General features: G+C 39.4%; 2 protein-coding genes across 2 annotated transcripts; both read right to left on the bottom strand.

Annotated features, from left to right (window-relative positions):
* Positions 1–13,112: 13,112 nt before the first annotated feature.
* On the bottom strand, positions 13,113–13,511 carry LOC104439717 (dormancy-associated protein 2-like). The gene has a single exon (XM_010052740.2). It carries the CDS (start codon positions 13,509–13,511, stop codon positions 13,113–13,115), a length of 399 nt encoding a protein of 132 aa, XP_010051042.2.
* A 4,454-nt stretch (positions 13,512–17,965) lies between these two features.
* On the bottom strand, positions 17,966–18,424 carry LOC104439718 (glycine-rich cell wall structural protein 1.0-like). The gene has a single exon (XM_010052741.2). The coding sequence runs from the start codon at positions 18,422–18,424 to the stop codon at positions 17,966–17,968; it is 459 nt and encodes a 152-aa protein (XP_010051043.2).
* Positions 18,425–19,856: the final 1,432 nt, after the last annotated feature.

Below are 19,856 nucleotides of genomic sequence, written 5' to 3'. Positions count from 1 at the left end.
CATCGATATTATTTAACTAAACATTACGAAATATAATGATCTATATTTGACGAGGGCAGGGCAGGCCTATTCATGCCCCTGTTCGTCTCAATTTTTCGCACTGTCGCAACCTTTCCAAAGGTGAACCACTTAAGAAACAACTAATGGACAATTAAACGAGAATAAAGGTTCCTCTCATAAGACAATCGTTCGTATTTAGTATGGACTCTCTCAAGTCCTACCAATCATAATTTGATACTCATTTTAACATGCAACTATCTTATCTTTGGGAATCGTCACTAATCAGTTAGGGTAGAGTAAATTAGACACTTAAGTAAACTGTGGAAGAACGCTTCATTTCTGTGAACCAGAAAGTCAATAGATTCTGGAACTTGTTCAATCCAGGGGTGCATGCTACATTTACGCGGAACATGTACGCATAACGCGGGCTCACGCATATTGCACATACGGATTCACAATTCAAATACATAGGCTCACTGAACTTACACACACACTCGGCCACCCACACTTCGTATACCGTCACAGTCGGCTATCCCCACTGAACTCTGCACATACCACACTCTCCCACGCTCCCATGAACTCAACACACACATACTCTCCGCGACTTGCTTGGACAGAGGCGGTGAAGGGCCGGTGGCGGCTGGAGCTTCACTGGGCAACCGTGGTTGAACGGCAGGGCGATGGAGTGGTGGCAGTTCAGCCACGGAATGCATGGCAGTGAGCCTCGATTCGAATCTTCTCTGCGCGACCACCATGATTTTCCTGCCTTCGCTCTGAATGTCTCTCTATCCCCCTTTTCCCCTGCCGAACATCTTGCCGAAGACATCTAGTCCTTCAATTTTCTCGTGCCGGCGGTGCCAATGGTCTTCTCTTCGGCCGCGAATTTTGACGATATCAATGGCCATGTCTCCATGCGCCGACGAGAAATTCCCGATCTGTAAAGCTTGAACAAACAGTGCCTCTCTGTCTGTCCTTCCTTTTATTTCTTTTTCACATGCGCACACGCGATGCCATTTCTCTTTTTGCCCGCTCGTGCACGTTTTCCCTTTAGCCTCTGTGATCACCTGCTACACGCCGATTTAAGCATCTGCCCATGCCCCTTTTTTACCCTTTTTTCATAGCTTGCACCCACCCCTTGTCACCCTTCACATATATATTTTAATAATTTTCTCTAGTTTCGATTTTATTATTTAATATATCTGAGAAAACTAAATTTCGAGAAACTAATACTAAATGCCTAAAGCTGCGCATGACAAAATTTTTGAAACAGAAATTGATTTCTAGCCAGAAATCAATTTCTTAATTTCTATTCCCCGGACAAGTTTCTGAGCAAAGAAACTCATTTGATAACGACTCAAAATTTCTATTTCTGAAACAGAAGTCCGTTTGATAACAAAACAAAATTTATATTTCTAGGAATAGAAATTGATTAGATAACAACATATGAAATCCTCAAATACAAAATAATAGTCGAAATAATACTAAAACAACATAGGAAATCCTCAAATACAAAATAATAGTCAAAATAATACTAATACATTGCAAAAGTTGAAAAAAAAATTCATGGAATTTCCGGCATATTGTTATCCCTTGCCATTTTATTAGCAATTGTTTTCCTAAGCGTATTTATTTGGTTTCCCTCCTCGGTCAATGTATTGTTTGCAAGCTCATCCTGCGTAGGTTCAAACAAGTATTGCGGAAGCATGAATATAGGTGCCATCAATGGCGCCTATATAACCTTGTCATTTTATAAAAAAACTAGTATTATACAAGATTATCAACAAAATAAAATTAATGATGTAAAGGAATATATAAGAATTCTACCTTAAAGTAACATTTATGGTTAGGAACCAATCGGGGGAATGTCGATTTATTTTGATTCTCAAATTGAATCAGTCTAGTTGCTCATCCCTAATTTCTTTATTGTTGCTCAATGAACCTTTAATGGCCCTTGCATAGCAAAGAGAGCTCTTGAATCTCTTGCCTTCGAACTAAAATTCAAGATTGTGTAACAATCTAATTATTTTGATTTTGCAAGAATTTTGAATCCGTAAAAAAATAAGGTTAAATTTCTAGGCACTTTTTTTATTCATCTATTACGTAAGAACTTTTTCTTCAACTGGCCATGCGCGTGCCTTTTCTAGGAAAGAAAGAGCCCTATTGTTTTTAAGTAAGCATTTAAGAACTTTGGTCATTTTTTAAAATTGGGGACCCATTCGATTGCCTTTCATCCTAAAGAGGAAGTTATAAAAAAAAATTGAAAAAAAAATGCAAAAAAAAAAAACACGAGCAAAATAAGAAAAAGAAAATTAGAAATAATTTGTGAAGTTGTGGTTATAAGTGAATAAAGTTAGCAAGAAAGCACAAGGTTCTTTTATATGGTTTGATTTCAGTTTCTGATTTTATTTTAGAAACCGAGAAGTTAAAAATTTCAGTTTCTTCAATTTTTTCTTCTGGAATAGAAATTTTATCAGAAATAGAGAAACGCCCTGGATTTCTGTCCAAACCTGTTCCGGGAAACAGAGAAATAGAGAAATCGAGAAACAAAAATTTTATCATTTAATGACGGCGAGAAGACATTTAATGACAAAGATATATATATACGGCGAGAATCAGACATTTAATGACAAAGATATATATACGGCGAGAATCAGACATTTAATGATAAAGATATATATACACGGCAAGAATCAGACATTTAATGACAAAGATATATATATATATGGCGAGAATCAGACATTTAATGATAAATATATATATACACATGCAGCAAGAATCAGACATTTAATGACAAAGATATATATATGTATATATAAAATTTTCCGAAAGAACATGTCTTAAATTTCTTGACCACGCTCTGGTGCCTTCATTTTTACGTGTGGTTCATACACGTCCGAAAGAAGGAAGAAGAATCACAACCTTTCGTTGTGGGAAACTTCATAAGGATCCGATTAACACACAAAAAACAGGATCCGATCAACACACAAAAAACAGGATCCTATCAACACACAAAAAACCTCTGGCAGCTTCGATGACCGCGTTCAGATTCGTGCCGCTCGCCCTTTTCTTCGCGGTTCTCTTGCTGCTGTCTAGATCTCCCTAGAGCTCGGCTCGCAAGGTCACCGCGTTCACGGACAAAACCGTTCGCCAGCGGCAGCAGCAGCAACAGCGACAATCGAGCGATGACGTCTGGTCCTCCTTCTGAGCGAGAGAGATCGGCGCCCATGTGAGACGAAAAGTAAGATGAGGCCAACGACAACCGGCCGAACTCCAGATTTTCCGGTGGCTACATTCAAACAAGGGCGGAAGAAGCAAGCAGTAGACCGAGGGTCAAAGAGGAACTCACGGTGGAGCCGAGCATCGTCGACCGACGAGACCTAACGGCGCCCATGTGGTGAAAAGGCTGAGTGGCGGTGGGGGCAGGGGCGGGGGCGGTCGTTCCGGTGGTGGTGGCGGTGGGAGGGCCGGCGGTCGTTCAGGTGGCGGAGGCGGTGGTCGCGCAGGTGGGAGCTGGGGTGTTGGTGGCGGCAGCCGCGGCGCCACTCCCATCCGGCGGCCGCCGGGGAGCGTAGTGCGGCCTATTCCCACCGGGACTCCTGGGTCGTCATCCGTCAGGTCTCGCCGGTCGACGATGCTCGGCTCCGCCGTGAGTTCCTCTTTGACCCTCAGTCTACTGCTTGCTTCTTCCGCCCTTGTTTGAATGTAGCCACCGGAAAATCTGGAGTTTGGCCGGCTGTCGTTGGCCTCATCTTACTTTTCATCTCACATGAGCCCGATCTCTCTCGCTCGGAAGGAGGACCAGACGTCGTCGCTCGATTGTCGTTGTTGCCATTGCTGCCGCTGGCGAACGGTTTCGTCCGTGAACGCGGTGACCTCGCGAGCCGAGCTCCGGAGAGATCCAGACAGCAGCAAGAGAACCGCGAAGAAAAGGGCGAGCAGCACGAATCTGAACGCGGTCATCGAAGCCGCCGGAGGTTTTTTGTCTGTTGATCGGATCCTTTTTTTTGTGTGTTGATAGGATCCTATTTTTTGTGTGTTGATCGGATCCTCGGATCCTTATGAAGTTTCCCGCAGCGAAAGGTTGTGATTCTTCTTCCTTCTTTGGACTTGTATGAACCACACGTAAAAATGAAGGCACCAGAGCGTGGTCAAGAAATTTAAGACCTGTTCTTTTGGAAAATTTTATATATATCTTTGTCATTAAATGTCTGATTCTCGCCGTATATATATTTGTCATTAAATGTCTGATTCTCGCCGTACAGATTACTTAGGCATTTAGTATTAGTTTCTCGAAATTTAGTTTTCTCAGATATATTAAATAATAAAATCGAAACTAGAGAAAATTATTAAAATATATATGTGAAGGGTGACAAGGGGTGGGTGCAAGCTATGAAAAAAGGGTAAAAAAGGGGCATGGGCAGATGCTTAAATCGGCGTGTAGCAGGTGATCACAGAGGCTAAAGGGAAAAGGTGCACGAGCGGGCAAAAAGAGAAATGGCATCGCGTGTGCGCATGTGAAAAAGAAATAAAAGGAAGGACAGACAGAGAGGCAATGTTTGTTCAAGCTTTACAGATCGGGAATTTCTCGTCGGCGCATGGAGACATGGCCATTGATATCGTCAAAATTCGCAGCTGAAGAGAAGACCATTGGCACCGCCGGCACGAGATCATTGAAGGACTAGATGTCTTCGGCAAGATGTTCGGCAGGGGAAAAGGGGGATAGAGAGACATTCAGAGCGAAGGCAGGAAAATCATGGTGGTCGCGCAGAGAAGATTCGAATCGAGGCTCACTGCCATGCATTCCGTGGCTGAACTGCCACCACTCCATCGCCCTGCCGTTCAACCACGGTTGCCCAGTGAAGCTCCGGCCGCCGCCGGCCCTTCACCGCCTCTGTCCAAGCAAGTCGCGGAGAGTATGTGTGTGTTGAGTTCATGGGAGCGTGGGAGAGTGTGGTATGTGCAGAGTTCAGTGGGGATAGCCGACCTTGACGGTATACGAAGTGTGGGTGGCCGAGTGTGTGTGTAAGTTCAGTGAGCCTATGTATATGAATTGTGAATCCGTATGTGCAATATGCGTGAGCCCGCGTTATGCGTACATGTTCCGCATAAATGTATGTGCTTGACGGTGAGCATCCTGAGCGTGTGACACCCCTGGATTGATCAAGTCCCAAAATCCATTGAGTCTCTGGTTCACAGAAATGAAGCGTTCTTATGCAGTTTACTTAAGTGTTCCTAATCCATGAGCCTCACCAATTAGTGACGATTCCCAAAAATAAAATAGTTGCATGTTAAAATGAGAATCAAGTTGCGATCGGTAAGACTTGGAAGAGTCCATACTAAACACGAACGATTGTCTTGTGAGAGGAACCTTCATTCTCGTTTAATTGTCCATTAGTTTTCTCTTAAGTGGTTCACCTTTGGAAAAGTCGTGACAATGCGAAAAACTGAGACGAACAGGACCATAAATAGGCCCGCCCTGCCATTGTCAAATATAGATTATTATATTTTGTAATGTTTAGTTAAATAATATCGATGGCAATTAAAAAACATAAAATATTGACACTACAGATGAGTTATTCATCCAAGCTTCTCAGAGGAACCCTAAACGCCATCAATTCTCTACCAGAACAATCCATGCGCATAGGAAATGGGTTGGGGAGATGGAAATCAAATCCTGCCAAACAAGCTTTCCATTCTCAGCAGCATTCGAAGCACAATAAGGTGGCCAAACGATGGTTTGTCCTCCAGAGACAAATTAAGCAACGACATTAACGACGGATTGTGGCGACAAAATCTCTTTCATTAGGATTTCCCTTCAGAAAATTCAATTTCGAAGAAAATGGCGTTTGATTGTGCTGAAAAAAAAATTGAAAAAAAATTAGTTTCATGGTATTAATAAGTTAATCCACTGAAGGCAGCTATACGTGAAATATTATATACGATTGTGTTTTTGTGGAATGTAAAAGAACATGAGCAGTATATCCTTAAGATGGTAGACGTAGATAAAATCATAAATCTATTCTACGGATGCCAATTTAGTTTTAAACTTACCTTTTGGTGATTTTTTAACATAGTTTTTCCAACCAATTTTGGCTATGCTGGCAGGGCCTCAGCAACCGCAATGGAAGGCAATATTTAAAAAAGAACAAGACAACAGAAAAAAAATTCATAATTAAAAAAAATTGCAAAAATAGTTTTTGTTAGCATCGATCGACATTAGCCATGCCACGTAGAAAAACCAGCATTGACTAGATGATTACTCAGTAATATAAGGTCAAATTTGATCAGAAGGATCATATTAGATAATAATTACAAGGTTTAGAATTAAATTTATCAAATTGTTTAAAATTGAATTGGCATTTGTATTATAGGTTTATAATTTTTTCGATAATTTTTCAACGAGATTTATGGAGAAAACATACCCAAAAAATAGAGCAGAAAATTATCCAAAAAGTCCTAAATCTAATTTAGTCTTAAACCTTTAAATCTTGCTAATTTTTCATCCGGTCAATTTGATTGGAAATTATTAACATAGATATTGATCATCTTATATGGCACAATCGATGCTGACTTTAACATTTTTAGTAATTTTTTTTATCTTTCTTTTTTTCTTTTTTCTTTTTCTAACCCTAGGTCAACGAGGTCTCTAGTCAATTCTCGTTGGCCATAGGAGAGGGTCAATATGGTAGTACAAAGGGGGAACAAAATCGTATCTAGCAATCATTCTTCAGATCATCATAGATTCTCAGCCCCCTCATTTGGCTTCCACTCCAATTGACCTCTCTTCTTTCCAACCCCATGAAGGTAGAAAGCAAAACTAACCCAACAAACCACTAATGCTATGCCCTTAATTATTAGTAAAGCATGTAATTCTTGCAAGGCCTATTGATCTTCTTCATGTGACAAACATCACAAAAGTAATCCATCGAACGATCACCGATAGAGGGCATCGTATGAGTATACAATTTTTTAACCGGTTTCATAGTCAACCATCTAATGACCTTGATTATAAGTTTTCGCATTGCATCCCTCGTCAATCAACTAGTGAGGGTCGCGACTCTTGCCTAGTTCTAAGCGAGAACCCAATGCCCTAAGCAGTCCTCTCTTATGGCCAATGGGGGTCGGTTGGCAACCTTGCCGACCTAAGGTTAGGAAAAACAGAAAATAATAAATAATAAATAATAATAATTTAAACAATATTATCAAAAATTGTCCGTATCAATTATTGCCATGTCACATAGGGCAACTGTCCACATAAGTGATTTCCGACCAAAACATAAGAGTAAACGGTAGACCAAATAAATGCGAACAAAGGGCGTAATCTTGTCGGGACGAAATTTTACAGCAACAAACTTATAAACATATTAGCACAAAAGAATGTCCAACAACTCCCCTCTTTTCAGGTTGCCGTTCTCCTCTTTTCTGTTTTCTCGAGTTGCGTTTCCTGACGTTCAAATAAGCATTGAAGCAAAGAGGAAGAGGGAGGAACAAACAGCGGAGGCGAGCAATGACAGAGGAGGTCCGACCGCGACAGACCTCTGAGTCCCTCCGCCGGCACCCACATGTGCTGGATATACAATACCACCGCCTGTGTCGGACCTCTGAGTCCCTCCGCCGGCACCCACATGTGTCGGATATACAATACCACCGCCTGTGTAGCCACCACCACCTGTGTAACCACCTCCTCGGCCGCCGCCGCCGCCGCCGCCACCACCACCACCATGGCCGTCACCACCCTTCTTCACGTGGATTTCAAATTTTCTCGTTTCTGAGCTAACAATCTTATGTCACGGCCCGAAAGAATGCTGATCCAAGAGGGTTCTCAGGGACGGCCGTGACACATCCATGGATCAAGCGACCCTCAACTTGTATCCCCGAAACTAAGGTTTTCTCGAGTCTTCTAGAATACTCCTAGGGGCATACGATACGGTAATTGTATCCATATGTAATAAATGTGGGTAGTTGGTAGTTGGAGAGATGTAATCTCCACCGTTAGATCAAGGAGAGATCTATGGATACGGTTTGCCTTGTATTTGTATATATAGGGGTCTCCTTCCCCTTATTATAATCATCTCATTTACAAGTAAATACAATCCAGAGCTTCTCTTTCTAGAGTTTCTCTCTCTACGATCCTTGTGACTTGAGTGTAAAGGCTAACTTGGGAAAAATGCTAACTTGGGAGAAATTGAAAAGCTAACTTGAGAGAAATTCCTAAGGCCGCACGGGCAAGGAAACGCTAAATCAATCGGCCAGTGACACTTATCTATGGGCTTGATACTTCCATCCGCACTGGCAAGGGAACGCTAGATCGATCGGCCCGTGACACTTATCTGTGGGCTTGGTACTTCCGTAAGCTGGAGAAGGAGACGGCAACATGAGGCTTACAAGCGAAAGAGCAAACACAGCGGATCAGGTCAAGGTGGAAGATGATTTTTCGATAGGAAAAGGACTGGAGATCTTCGTATTCTGATGGTGATTTTCTTTAGAAAAAGAAGCCGCGGTAGATTTTCAGTTGAACCACATTGCTACTTTTGGAAACAGGAGAATGACCTTATAATGAATCGTAACTGTAGCAAGAACAGACCTCTTCTAGAACATCCTCTAGAACATTCGTGTCGTTGTGTAAAATCAGGTTTTGTCGCGAACAAATTCGCGAGCACAGGTGACCGACTAAACCAATGAGAACTCAATAAGCATGTAGAGAAAACACACAGGAGTCCTTTCTCTCGAGAAAGTAATGCACAAACCCAATGGATATACGAGACTGGATTCCGGTATCGTTTGCAATGGTTCGGATTCAATTTGGCACGCGACAGACCACGTCAGGAAGAAGTAGATAGGCTCGTTATAGCATCATGGCAACACAACAGAGACCAAATTGGAAAAAAAGTAGATACCTTTGTCGTCAAAGTCGTTCATTCAAGATCGGCTTCACTACACACGCTATGTAACAAAAATTCCAGGAAAATTATCTAATTTGCCCTAAATTTATTATGCAAATACTAATTTAGTTAATTTTTTAAAATTTTGTCAATGTTATCCTTCTGATCAATTTTTCCCAAAATCGTTGACGTGGCGGTCCAATCATCTTCAATCACGTCAATGATTCTCGACGAAATTTTGCCTAAAGGACGATATTAGGATTTTGCACAAATGTTTGAGATTAATAGAATTCCATTTATACTCATACAATAGATTTGTGACCGGTTGGACAGTTTCCCTTAAAAATTCCCATTACCTATCACTGTCCATATGGGCTGTATTGCTTTTGAAAAGTCACTGGCTAATAAAAGTAATGTGGTGCGTAATTAAAACTTATACCTTCCAATATTAATTAACGAGAAATATTCCACTGTTTAGTCCCCAAAGGAAATTCTTGCGGGTAAAATCGAATGTTCGGCTGGTGGTTCGTGAAATCTGATGTGATATGTCGACATAATATCTCTTATCAATGCAGAAACTTCTTTAGGAGTGTATGGTATTGTTTCTCTTGATATAGAATTTTGGCCATCTAGAATGGATAACCTTATGTCATGACCCTTTGCTTAAATCCGAGTAATACAGAGTTGGAGTTGGATCCATAATTATCGGTTTTTCTAAGTTGGAATAACCGAAAAGCCCTTATCACTATGTCAATCCCATCCCCGATGTGGGTGTAGTTTCGTCTTTCGACCGTTAAATCCACAGCACTGAATTTTTTAGCAGAAACGAACATAGGAGAGAATTCTTATAAATAAATAAAAAAACATTTATATATTTATCGAGGAAATTTTCTTTTTCTGGACGACATTTATGGTCAAACAGCAACCGTCTGACTATGCTGTCAACAACAATTTAGGGTTTTTGATATCATATAATTAATGTGGTGTGTAAATAAAACTAGTACAATCTAATAGAGTTAATTAACGAAAAATATTACTAGTGTTTAATTCCTAGAGAAAATTCTTGTAGGATATAATCTAATTTTCGGTTTGCAGTCCTTCAAATTTCATGTGATGTGTTGACATAATACCTCTCATGTGTGCAAAAACTTTCTTTAGGTATGTTGCGGTAGTATACTAGTGTTCCACTTCTTATAACATTTGCACAAAAGATGTTCACATCGTTTCAAAACCGACCACCGTTATCGGCACACTACTTTTTAGATTGCACGAGTCACGAGAAGTCGAACTTTGAACCTCTAATGGTAAAATACTTAGTACTTCTATGCATGATACACTATGTGATACATGATTTTCACTAAAATTTCCATCTTTCACATACTTTTCAAATTTACCAAAAAAATAAGCGTGCCCAATCTAGACAATTTATATATGTATAAAACATGTACTATATTCTACTCCATGCTTCAATTCTTAACTAATTTTATTTTCGTTGGTTATTCACATGTCTATGATCAATAACATTGCAAAAACTTAAAGTCATTTTAAACTCGTGTTAGATATATTTTGGTTTTTATGTTATCAATGTCCATCAGATGTCGAATCAAATTTTCATGCCAAGAATTCATATCCTATTTGCCTGCTGAATAACTCATCAATTTCCAACCACATCCCTACCAAGATTCTCATGATTTTAAATTTCCCCTCCTCTTCATTCTCACAGAAATTTAAATATTTGAAAACTTTAGAAAATTGCCTTGAAAAGCTCTAGATCTGTTCTACGAAGTTTAATTCAGTCTTCAACTTTTCGATTTTACCAATTTAATCTTAAACATTTTAACAATCCATCAATGTAGTCCTATGAGATGTAGAGATCCTAAACTTGAGACATCCAGTTTTGCTTATCTTAGCGAAATCAATCAATATTCCACGTGACGTGTCGAGAAGATATATCATGTTTGATGGTTACATGACATGACAATCAAATTGAGTGATTTCAAAAATTTAGACACTACATAAAATGAAATGAAATACCTAGCACGTGACTATAATATGATTGATTGGTCACTTCATATCGATCGTGTGATCGACACATGAAATGCTTTTTTCCAACACGCCATTGTTCCCTGCAAATTTAGAAGCAAGAAAACACAATCGAATTTCAAGAAATAGAGGGAACCAAATGATCAAAGTACAAACAAAATCAGGAATACTATGGAAAGCCAAGAAATCTTACGCCGCTGCCAACTCTCTAACCCTTTTTTTCTTTCTTTATTTTTGTTTTGGTCTTATCAGTCTAATTTTGAGAACTACGAGCCAAGGAAAAGAAAGAGGAACAAATAACAAAATCGAGTGCCGGACAAGATCCGACGGCCGCAGGTCGACATTGTTTTTGCACAACTTGTCTCGCGTGGATGGAGCACGAAATGCCGCCGTTGCCCGGTGACGATCCTACTTCTCCTACTCCTCCTCCTCCCTCTTCTCATTTGCGAGCATCGTTAGCTAACTTAATAGCACTTTCACGACCCCAAGGTCTCGATTTTTCCAAACCCTTTAATCACGCAGGTCCTATTACGAGGCCAACACGATTAACAGTTCAGGCGAGCTTGCCCTACCGATCTATGGACCATACGATATTTTCTTTTCTTTTCTTTTCTTTTTTTCAAAATAACTTGGATTGATTCTTGATGGTCCGTATTTAGAGGCGGAGGGTCTCGAAGAAGAACTTGCTGTGGAACTTGCACGGGATTCGGGCAGGACCCTCCGATTCGGCGGTCGAAACTGCGTTTACCGTTCGGCAAAAGTAGCCTCAGGTGAGAGCTGTGCTGAGAGGAACTTTCTTCCTCAAGAACTACTGACGGAGAGTCTTTATATGAAGGATTAGCCTTGAGACTAGGCTTTGTATAACTAGATTTCTGCTCTGATGGAGATCCTGATCTGACTCGACCCTAATTATGAACTCATCAATAAGCGAGGAAATCTTTCGGAATTCACGCGATTACTTCAACAATTTTTTTTTTTTTTTTTTTGTCAGTCTTACTCTATTCTTACTCTACACTCACTCTCAGACTTTTGTCATGCCTCTTGCAGGGCATGGGAGTCGAAACCCACCCTAAGAAATGAAATACGCGTCCCCACCCCATCCCCCGAGAGGTGGGGATTTTAACTAGGCGTGGAGTCGAAACCCACTCCTAAAACTTACGCATCCCCACCCCATCCCCCTGAGAATGTGGGGATTTGAACCCCTCACCTCCCCCTTCCATGTTGGAAGGTGGCCACTGGAGCGAATCCCAGTGGTTTACTTCAACGAATTCAAGGGTCGAGGTATATACGGGTCAAGGTTGGACAAATAAATACATCTATATCTATATCCATCTGGCTAATATATGAATGTGCAGATCTCTTAGACCACATCGTCTATCAATTTTGCCATCATTAAATGCCCGGTAAAACAAGATTTCTGTGCGGACAACTTCATCTTAGCGCATGCTATGAATAGGATTAATTACGATTACATCAATAAGTATGCAAGTACTTATCGCTCACCCTACATAAATGAATGCACACATGTAATTTATATATATATATATATGACAGTTGAAAAGGAGAAAAAAAAGGCTCATCATAGCACCATGGCAATAGAAACCAAGAATTGTTCAGGGTAGGCATGACAGTATATATTGACATAGTAGTAACACCGCCGGTGAATCATGTTTCTTAATTATAGTGATCGTTTAACATACATTTAAAACGAGATACTAATTTAGGTGCGTAATATTATATCGATACACTATGTGATATAGCATTGATATAACTTATATAGGAATATATGGGGGAAAGAAAGAGCTTTGAAAGTATAGCATGTGATTATGAATGACCTTATGCGTTAGCTCATCCGGAAATAAATAAAAAGTGTAAGATCATATGTTATTATGCATGGTTTTTGGACAGTGAAGATCAACTTCATGAAGTATTTCTCACTGGACTGAAGGAGTACATTCTATATGGGAGTGCCGAAAAGGAATTGAGCTGTTCATCCAAGCTTTCTCAGCAAAACCCTAGATGCGGCTATTCAGAAATTTGAACAGAGATTTTATAGAATCAACTCCTGCCAAAGAAGGCTTTCTACTCTCAGCAGTATTCGAAGCAAAATCAAGAAAAACTCTACAGAAACCACTAAAAGAAGCCCAACGACTGCCGCCTAAACTCCTACTTTCAATGACATTCAAACTAGAGCTGAAGCAAGAACAGGAGACCGAGGAGAAGAGAGGAACAGACAGCGGAGGCGAGCGGCGACGATGGGCGAATTCCGATGGCCGAGGACCTTTGAGTCCCTCTGTGGGGAAAAGCTCCACCCCCTGGCCAGACATGACCGCCATTGCTGACGCCGCCACCGCCCGTGTGAGCCCCGTCACCCTTGTAACCGCTGCTGCCGCCACCCACATAACCCCCGCCACCTGCATGACTCCCGCCTCCTGCATGACCGCCACCGCCGCTTGCGTGACCGCCACCACTAAACTTCTTCACGTGGACTCCAATCTTTCTCGTTTGGAAGGCGGACGAGACGCCGTCGCTCAGCAACAGAAGAATTACAAACGAAAGGGCAAGCCCCAACTTGAACCCCGCCATGGAAGCCTGGAAATCGTGCCCGTCGATTGGTTCACGTGAAAGGCGATTTTCTATGTAGTAAAAAAAGGTGGAGATTCCTGTCGTTTGGTCGGATACGAGTGATGGTGATGCTGCAAACATATTTAAAGACGAAGGTCCATCAGAGAAGAAGAAGAGGAGGAGGAAAGTAGGGATGATCAGATACAAATTATATCAGTTGGACCGCGTGACTATTTCAGGAAACAAAAGGAAATCTCTCAGCGATAAGAGGTGATATTGTGTTGGCGAACATTACAGTAAATCTTCAGCAGATATAAACAAGGAATTAATGCAGGAAACTTCTGCTTCACTGCTTATATTTATATCAAGAACATACGGTTCGGAAAATAACCTCCTCCACATCGGCATTGTTAAAACGACACAGTAAAACGAGGTCGTCGTGCGAACAGATTCGCGTGAGTATGTGCTGTTGACAAGGATAAATTAGAACTCAAAAACACCATTGCTTCCCCTCGAGAAAGTCTTACCTAATGCGCGTACTAAACTAAATCGGGACGGTCGAGTTTAATGGAATCCATGTAAGACGACAGTGGGGACCTGTCATTTATAATGGTCCAAATTTAGATTAAGCTTTTGACCATTAGCAACAATAATCTATGCACACGGTGACACCAATGTCCGAACTTCTCTGTCACACCGGTTCAAATTTCGGTTATTGGTGACGAAAAAAAAAAAGAATTGACATATATGTGCCATGCTGGATAAAGTTTAGGGTTTTCAATGAGAGGGAGGGTACACTTGCCACACCAGCATAAGTTCGGGATTTTGACAACTCACAAAAAATAATTGGGATATTAACGTCGCAATGAACATAATTTAACGCGTTTGGTGGTATTTTCTTTACTTTCAAAAATATAACCATGAATGTTGTTTGTGGGGTACAACCTAATATTCGGCTTGGGGTGGGAGGAAATTACATGTGATATGCCGACATAATATTTCTTATCAGTCAGATTTTCTAAATATGCATACAACTACAAAACTTATTTAGGTGTGTGGGACTATATAATCTCCACTTGGAGAACAGGGCGGTTTCTTCTTTCCAAGAAATGGTTTGCGGGGAAATTGCCGCGAAAGGGGCATAAGTAGGCTCGCCTCACCTAAGTAGCACCAACACGGATATGCGACACGACACGACACAACAACACGCCGACACGTCGTTTCTCAAAAAATAGAGAATTCTTATACGTTGAGACATGTATATTATGCATATTTTATATACAAATAATAAATTATTATTTTTATGATTATTTCAAACAAATTAATCTAATTCAAATTCAAAAATAAATAAATAATAATAAAATCCCGTAATAATTTTAGACTATAAATTTTATTTCATCGTTTATTAATATCCTTCATTGTTTCAATTTGACAAATTCAACTCCATTTCAATAACCACTGGGGGTTCGTCCTAGTGGCCACCCTTCTAACTTGGAAGGGGGAGGTGGGGGTTTCAAATCTCCATCTTCTCAGAAGGGCTTGGGGTGGGACGATTTCATTTCATGAGTAAGTTTCAACTCTCACACCTTACAAGAAAGTAAGGCAAAAGTCTGAGAGTAAGTGTTAGAATAGGATTAGAATAGGACCGACCAAAATAAAATAAAATAAAACTCCATTTCAATAAATCCATAAAACTTAGAAAGAAAGAAAAATTCACATTCTAGACTTGCATGTCGGACGTGTTGAAAGAAAAAAAAAACCGAGGGTAAATTGTGTATACGAAAGTGAGAGTCAAAAGAAAATAGAAAAAAAAATTAGGTTTTTATTCTTTCTTAATTTGTTATTTTTATTATTGGTTTTTATTTTTTTCTCATATATATTTTGACCATTCATTTATTGAAAATTTTTAAAATTGACCTCGCATATCGGAATCCTGTATTGGAAACTCACATGTCGAAATTCCGACTCAAATGTTGAAAAGTGTCGAAAAATTTAACCAAGTATCGGATTTTCGACACGTGTTGACCGAGTGTTAGAGAGTGTCCGAGAGTGTTCGAGAGTATTCGGACATGTGTCGAAATGTCCGATACAACACAAAGGCTCCAAGAGAATGTTGGTGCTTTCTAGTGCCTCACCCTTATAGTTAACTTTGTAGACAATAAGTACAAATAATATATTCGAATATAATTTATTGTGTATTCTTTATATGCCTAGTTTAACAGCATATGTGGCGATGAAAAGGAAATATTAAAACACGTGTAATTAATATAAACTATAATATCGAAATTATCGATTCAAAATTACAATGTTTTCCATAATTAAACTATAGGTAATTCAACTACATGAATAAGGCTCCGTTTAGTGATATTTTTGTTTCTTCCAATTTTTAGTCTTTTGTTCTCTAGAATAAAAAAAAGAATAGAAATCCGTTTGGTAATGACAATTAATTTTTCTACTCCCCGAGATAAAAAAAAAATGACTAGGGAATAGATTTGGAACAGAGACAGAGGAACAATTTTCTAGAAATAAAGTATTTTCTCTTTTTTTTTCCTCTTTTCCTCTTCTTTGTTGGCCGCCACCCCTACTATCACCTACTACAAGCCAACCATCACCGACTATCACCCATTGCCGCCCATCAGCTGGCTGAACGCCATTGCTGACCAACCACCGTCGCCAATGCTACCCACTACCACCGATCGCAGCCCACCATCCCGGATGGCGGGCAATGGCGATGGCAATCGACGGCAGTTGACGGTGGTTGGCAGTGACAATAAGGAAGAATAAGAAAAAACAAATTAAAAGAAATTATACATTACAAAAAAATTGTAAATCATACCAAACGCATTTCTATTTTATTTTTTTCATCCTAAGAATATAAATTTTGTATCATTATTAAACATGTTCTTTTACTAAGAAATTGTTCTGGAAAATAAAAATAAAAATAAAAACTTTCTAAAGGGAAATTATTCCCCCAAACATAAGCATTACCAAACGGATCCTAAATTTTCATGTAATGGAATAAATTTCTGCATAGCAGTGGCCGATCATATTCCCCCGTAGCCGATTGTGGACGCGACCCTGATTCACCGCTTGGTGCCTCTCTCCCTTTACTTTTGAAAACCAAAATCCTCTCCCTGATTTCCTTATTAAATGAACATGATACTTATAATGAATTGAATCTGGATCATTGAAAACGATATCTTCACATGGGGGATCGCTCTAACAATGCATTGGCCACTATTATAGTAATCTGTGGAGAAGTGAATGATGTGATCTACATTTGGTCGTCCGGATTTCTAATTGGGATAGGACCGAATAGGATAGAATTTGAAATCTTGGAATTTTTTTATATCCTATCCATTATTTGGTGAATCTTAGTATTAAAGTCAAATATATTAACTTCATATTATGTATATTTTTTTTATATAAAGAGCATATCATTATAATGAAGCTAAATATTCATAAATGGAGGTGGTGAAAATCTCTCGTAACATTATTCCTTAATTTATTTTATTTTTATTTTTATTTTATTTTTCCTCTTTTTTTATATTATTTTCTTTATTATTTCTTTTTTCCCCTTTTATCATTCCTTAATAAAATTTTATCAAATAAGTAAACTGTACTAACATACCTAAATATATAATAAATATAAATATTTAATTTATAGATTGGATGTTTATTATAAGATAGAATTAAAGTTGAATATATAAATTAAAATAAGATTAATTAAAAATATTTTTAATTTTTAATTTCTTAAATTAGAATTCAAATATTATTTATATAATTTCAATTTTGTTAATTTAATAAATTTGTTATTCGAGAAAAATAACTTTCCTATTATGGACGTTAGAAATCCTATCCACATTTATCACATCTCTTCCATTATAGGATAAATCATATCCATCTCGAATTTTATCCCAAATACCAAACGTAGCCTGTTTTACTAATAAGGCTCTTCTTAAATGGGCAAGGTTTATAATCTGCAGAATCAACCTGGGTTAAAGTTAAATAAGGAGAGAAACATAGGCTCATCATAGCACTGTGGCTATAAACACCGAAATGCGAGAATTGTTTGGCCCGCATTTGGCCCGCGAAGTAAAAATTCTTACGCAGGCACGATAAGATATGTCACTCAAGCATCTTGACTATGGTGATCGTTTCACATGAATTCAAAATAAAGAAGTCTGTTTAGGTGTGTAGAACTATCTCAATATATCACGTGATATAGCATTCAATATAACTTGATTTAACAATATTTTGAAAGAAAGAAAAAATTTGAAAGTAGACCACATGATTATGAACAACGTTATATATCATATGTTAAAAAAATTATGCAAGGTTTTTGGATGCTGAAGATCAACTTAATGAAGTATTATTGTAACTAAACCATGACAATGGTGGTCAGATAGAGGTGAAGGTTCTACGGAAACCACGAAGGAAATCCAACAACCGCCTAACTCCTGGTTTCATGGAGATCAAACTAGAGATTCGAAAGCCAACAGAACACTGAGGAGAAGGCAGGAACAAACGATGGAGGCATTCCACGACGGATCAGATCCGATGGCCGCCGAGGAACTTCGAGTCCTGTTGTTGGGTTTACCTCCACCCCCTGGCCAGACATAACCATCGCCGCTGCTGTCGGCCCCCCCACCACGCCTACGACTGCCGCCGCCGCTACTTCCCCCTCGTCCACCACGGCCTCCTCCCCCTCGGCTGCCGTCGCCCCCGCCCCCTGCCTCCCCCTTACCACCGCCTCCTCCCCCGCCGCCCCCACCTCCCCCGCTGCCGCCAATCTTTTTCACATGGATGCCACTCTTTCCCTTTCTATCTGTGGACTCGCAACCCTCCCGAGCACTAGCAGAGCTCTCGGGAGATCGGGACAGCGACAGAAGGATTACGAACGAAAGGGCGAGCGCCAACTTGATCCCCGCCATCAGAAGAAAGGCGATTTTTACGTAGCAAAAGGCGGAGATTTCCGTCGTTTCGGGTCTGGTACGAATGACGGGTGAAGAAGAAGAAGAGGGGAATCTCTATGTGATAAGAGGGGGTGACATTGCGTTGGCGAAAATTACCGTGAACTTTCCGCGGATACAAAAGAGGAAATAAAGCATGAAAATATAATGCTTCTCTGGCGACATATCTAAATAATTAAAGAACAGACCTCTTAAGGCAACACTCTCTTGCATATCCTCGAAACGACACGGTAAAACAAGTGACGTAAATGTGAGCGTAAATGAAAGTTATACACCGTCCGAAGAGCAAGTTAGCGACAAATTATCAGACGGGGTACGACCGAATGCGCCGGTTTGTCGAATCCGATGCGATCTGTTTACATGATATATCTTTTATTGATCAATGGAATTTCCTCGACTTTCTAAAACGTGCATACAAATGTGAAACGTCTTTTCGGCGGGCGGCTAATTTCATTTTCATTACTTATTTTCACGTCTATTGCCATTTAAATACATAAACTTAATTCATTTTAAACTCGCATAGTATACATTTCTCTTTATTTTTATTTATCAACTTTTATCTCATCATTTACTTATTGAATAGGGGTGTGCAACCAAACTGGTTTCACTCGGAAACTGAACCAGACCATCTAAAAAGTAGATTCTAGATCTAATTCTCATTGGAACCAGCCCAAGAACAAGTTTCAAATTTTTGGAACCAGTTGAACGTTCCGAGTGAATACCCATCAAGGATCCAAACTGCACGGTCCTTTTTTGGAACCCTTTTCGAAACCATTTTTATAAACTAAAAAGCTAAAACACTAATTTTTTTCCTCATAAATTCTAATCTCAGCACTCTTTTGTCCTTTATTCTTCCTCTAAACTCTTCGTCAATCTTTCCTCTTCTTCAAAATTTTTATGGATGAATGGAGAATGGAGTTTTATAACTTATGTTTTATGTTACGTGTTTAAACTTTTTATTGTTTATAATTATACGTGATTACATGCTCATATTGTGAAGTTTTACAATTTATATTTTATGTTACGTGACTAAACTTTTTATTATTTATAATTATACGTGTCTCCATGTTCATCTTGTGGATATTTATTTTTTGCGGATAAGGATTTTTATTGTTCATCTTTTATATTGAGCCATTTTGTTGCTCTTAATCTCTTGTGATTTTGCTGTAAAAAAATGAACCGAAAAGGGAGAAAAAAAAGGTTCTTTGATACACCTTGGAACCGATCACCCTCCAAGATAATTAATCAATTTCCGGAAACAAACCCCCCCCAAAAGAAAAAGAAAAAAAAAAAAGAAAAAGAAAAAAAAAAGAAGGCAATAAACTCAAGCTACTAATTCTATTTTCCACCAACAATATTATCCTTCAATTAGCGAATGGAAGATCGTGGCCAT

The sequence above is a fragment of the Eucalyptus grandis genome, chromosome 3, assembly GCF_016545825.1.
Source record: "Eucalyptus grandis isolate ANBG69807.140 chromosome 3, ASM1654582v1, whole genome shotgun sequence".
Taxonomy (NCBI): Eukaryota; Viridiplantae; Streptophyta; class Magnoliopsida; order Myrtales; family Myrtaceae; genus Eucalyptus; species Eucalyptus grandis.
The sequence above is the reverse complement of the archived record's forward strand: the minus strand, read 5'-3'. Positions and strand labels throughout refer to the sequence as shown.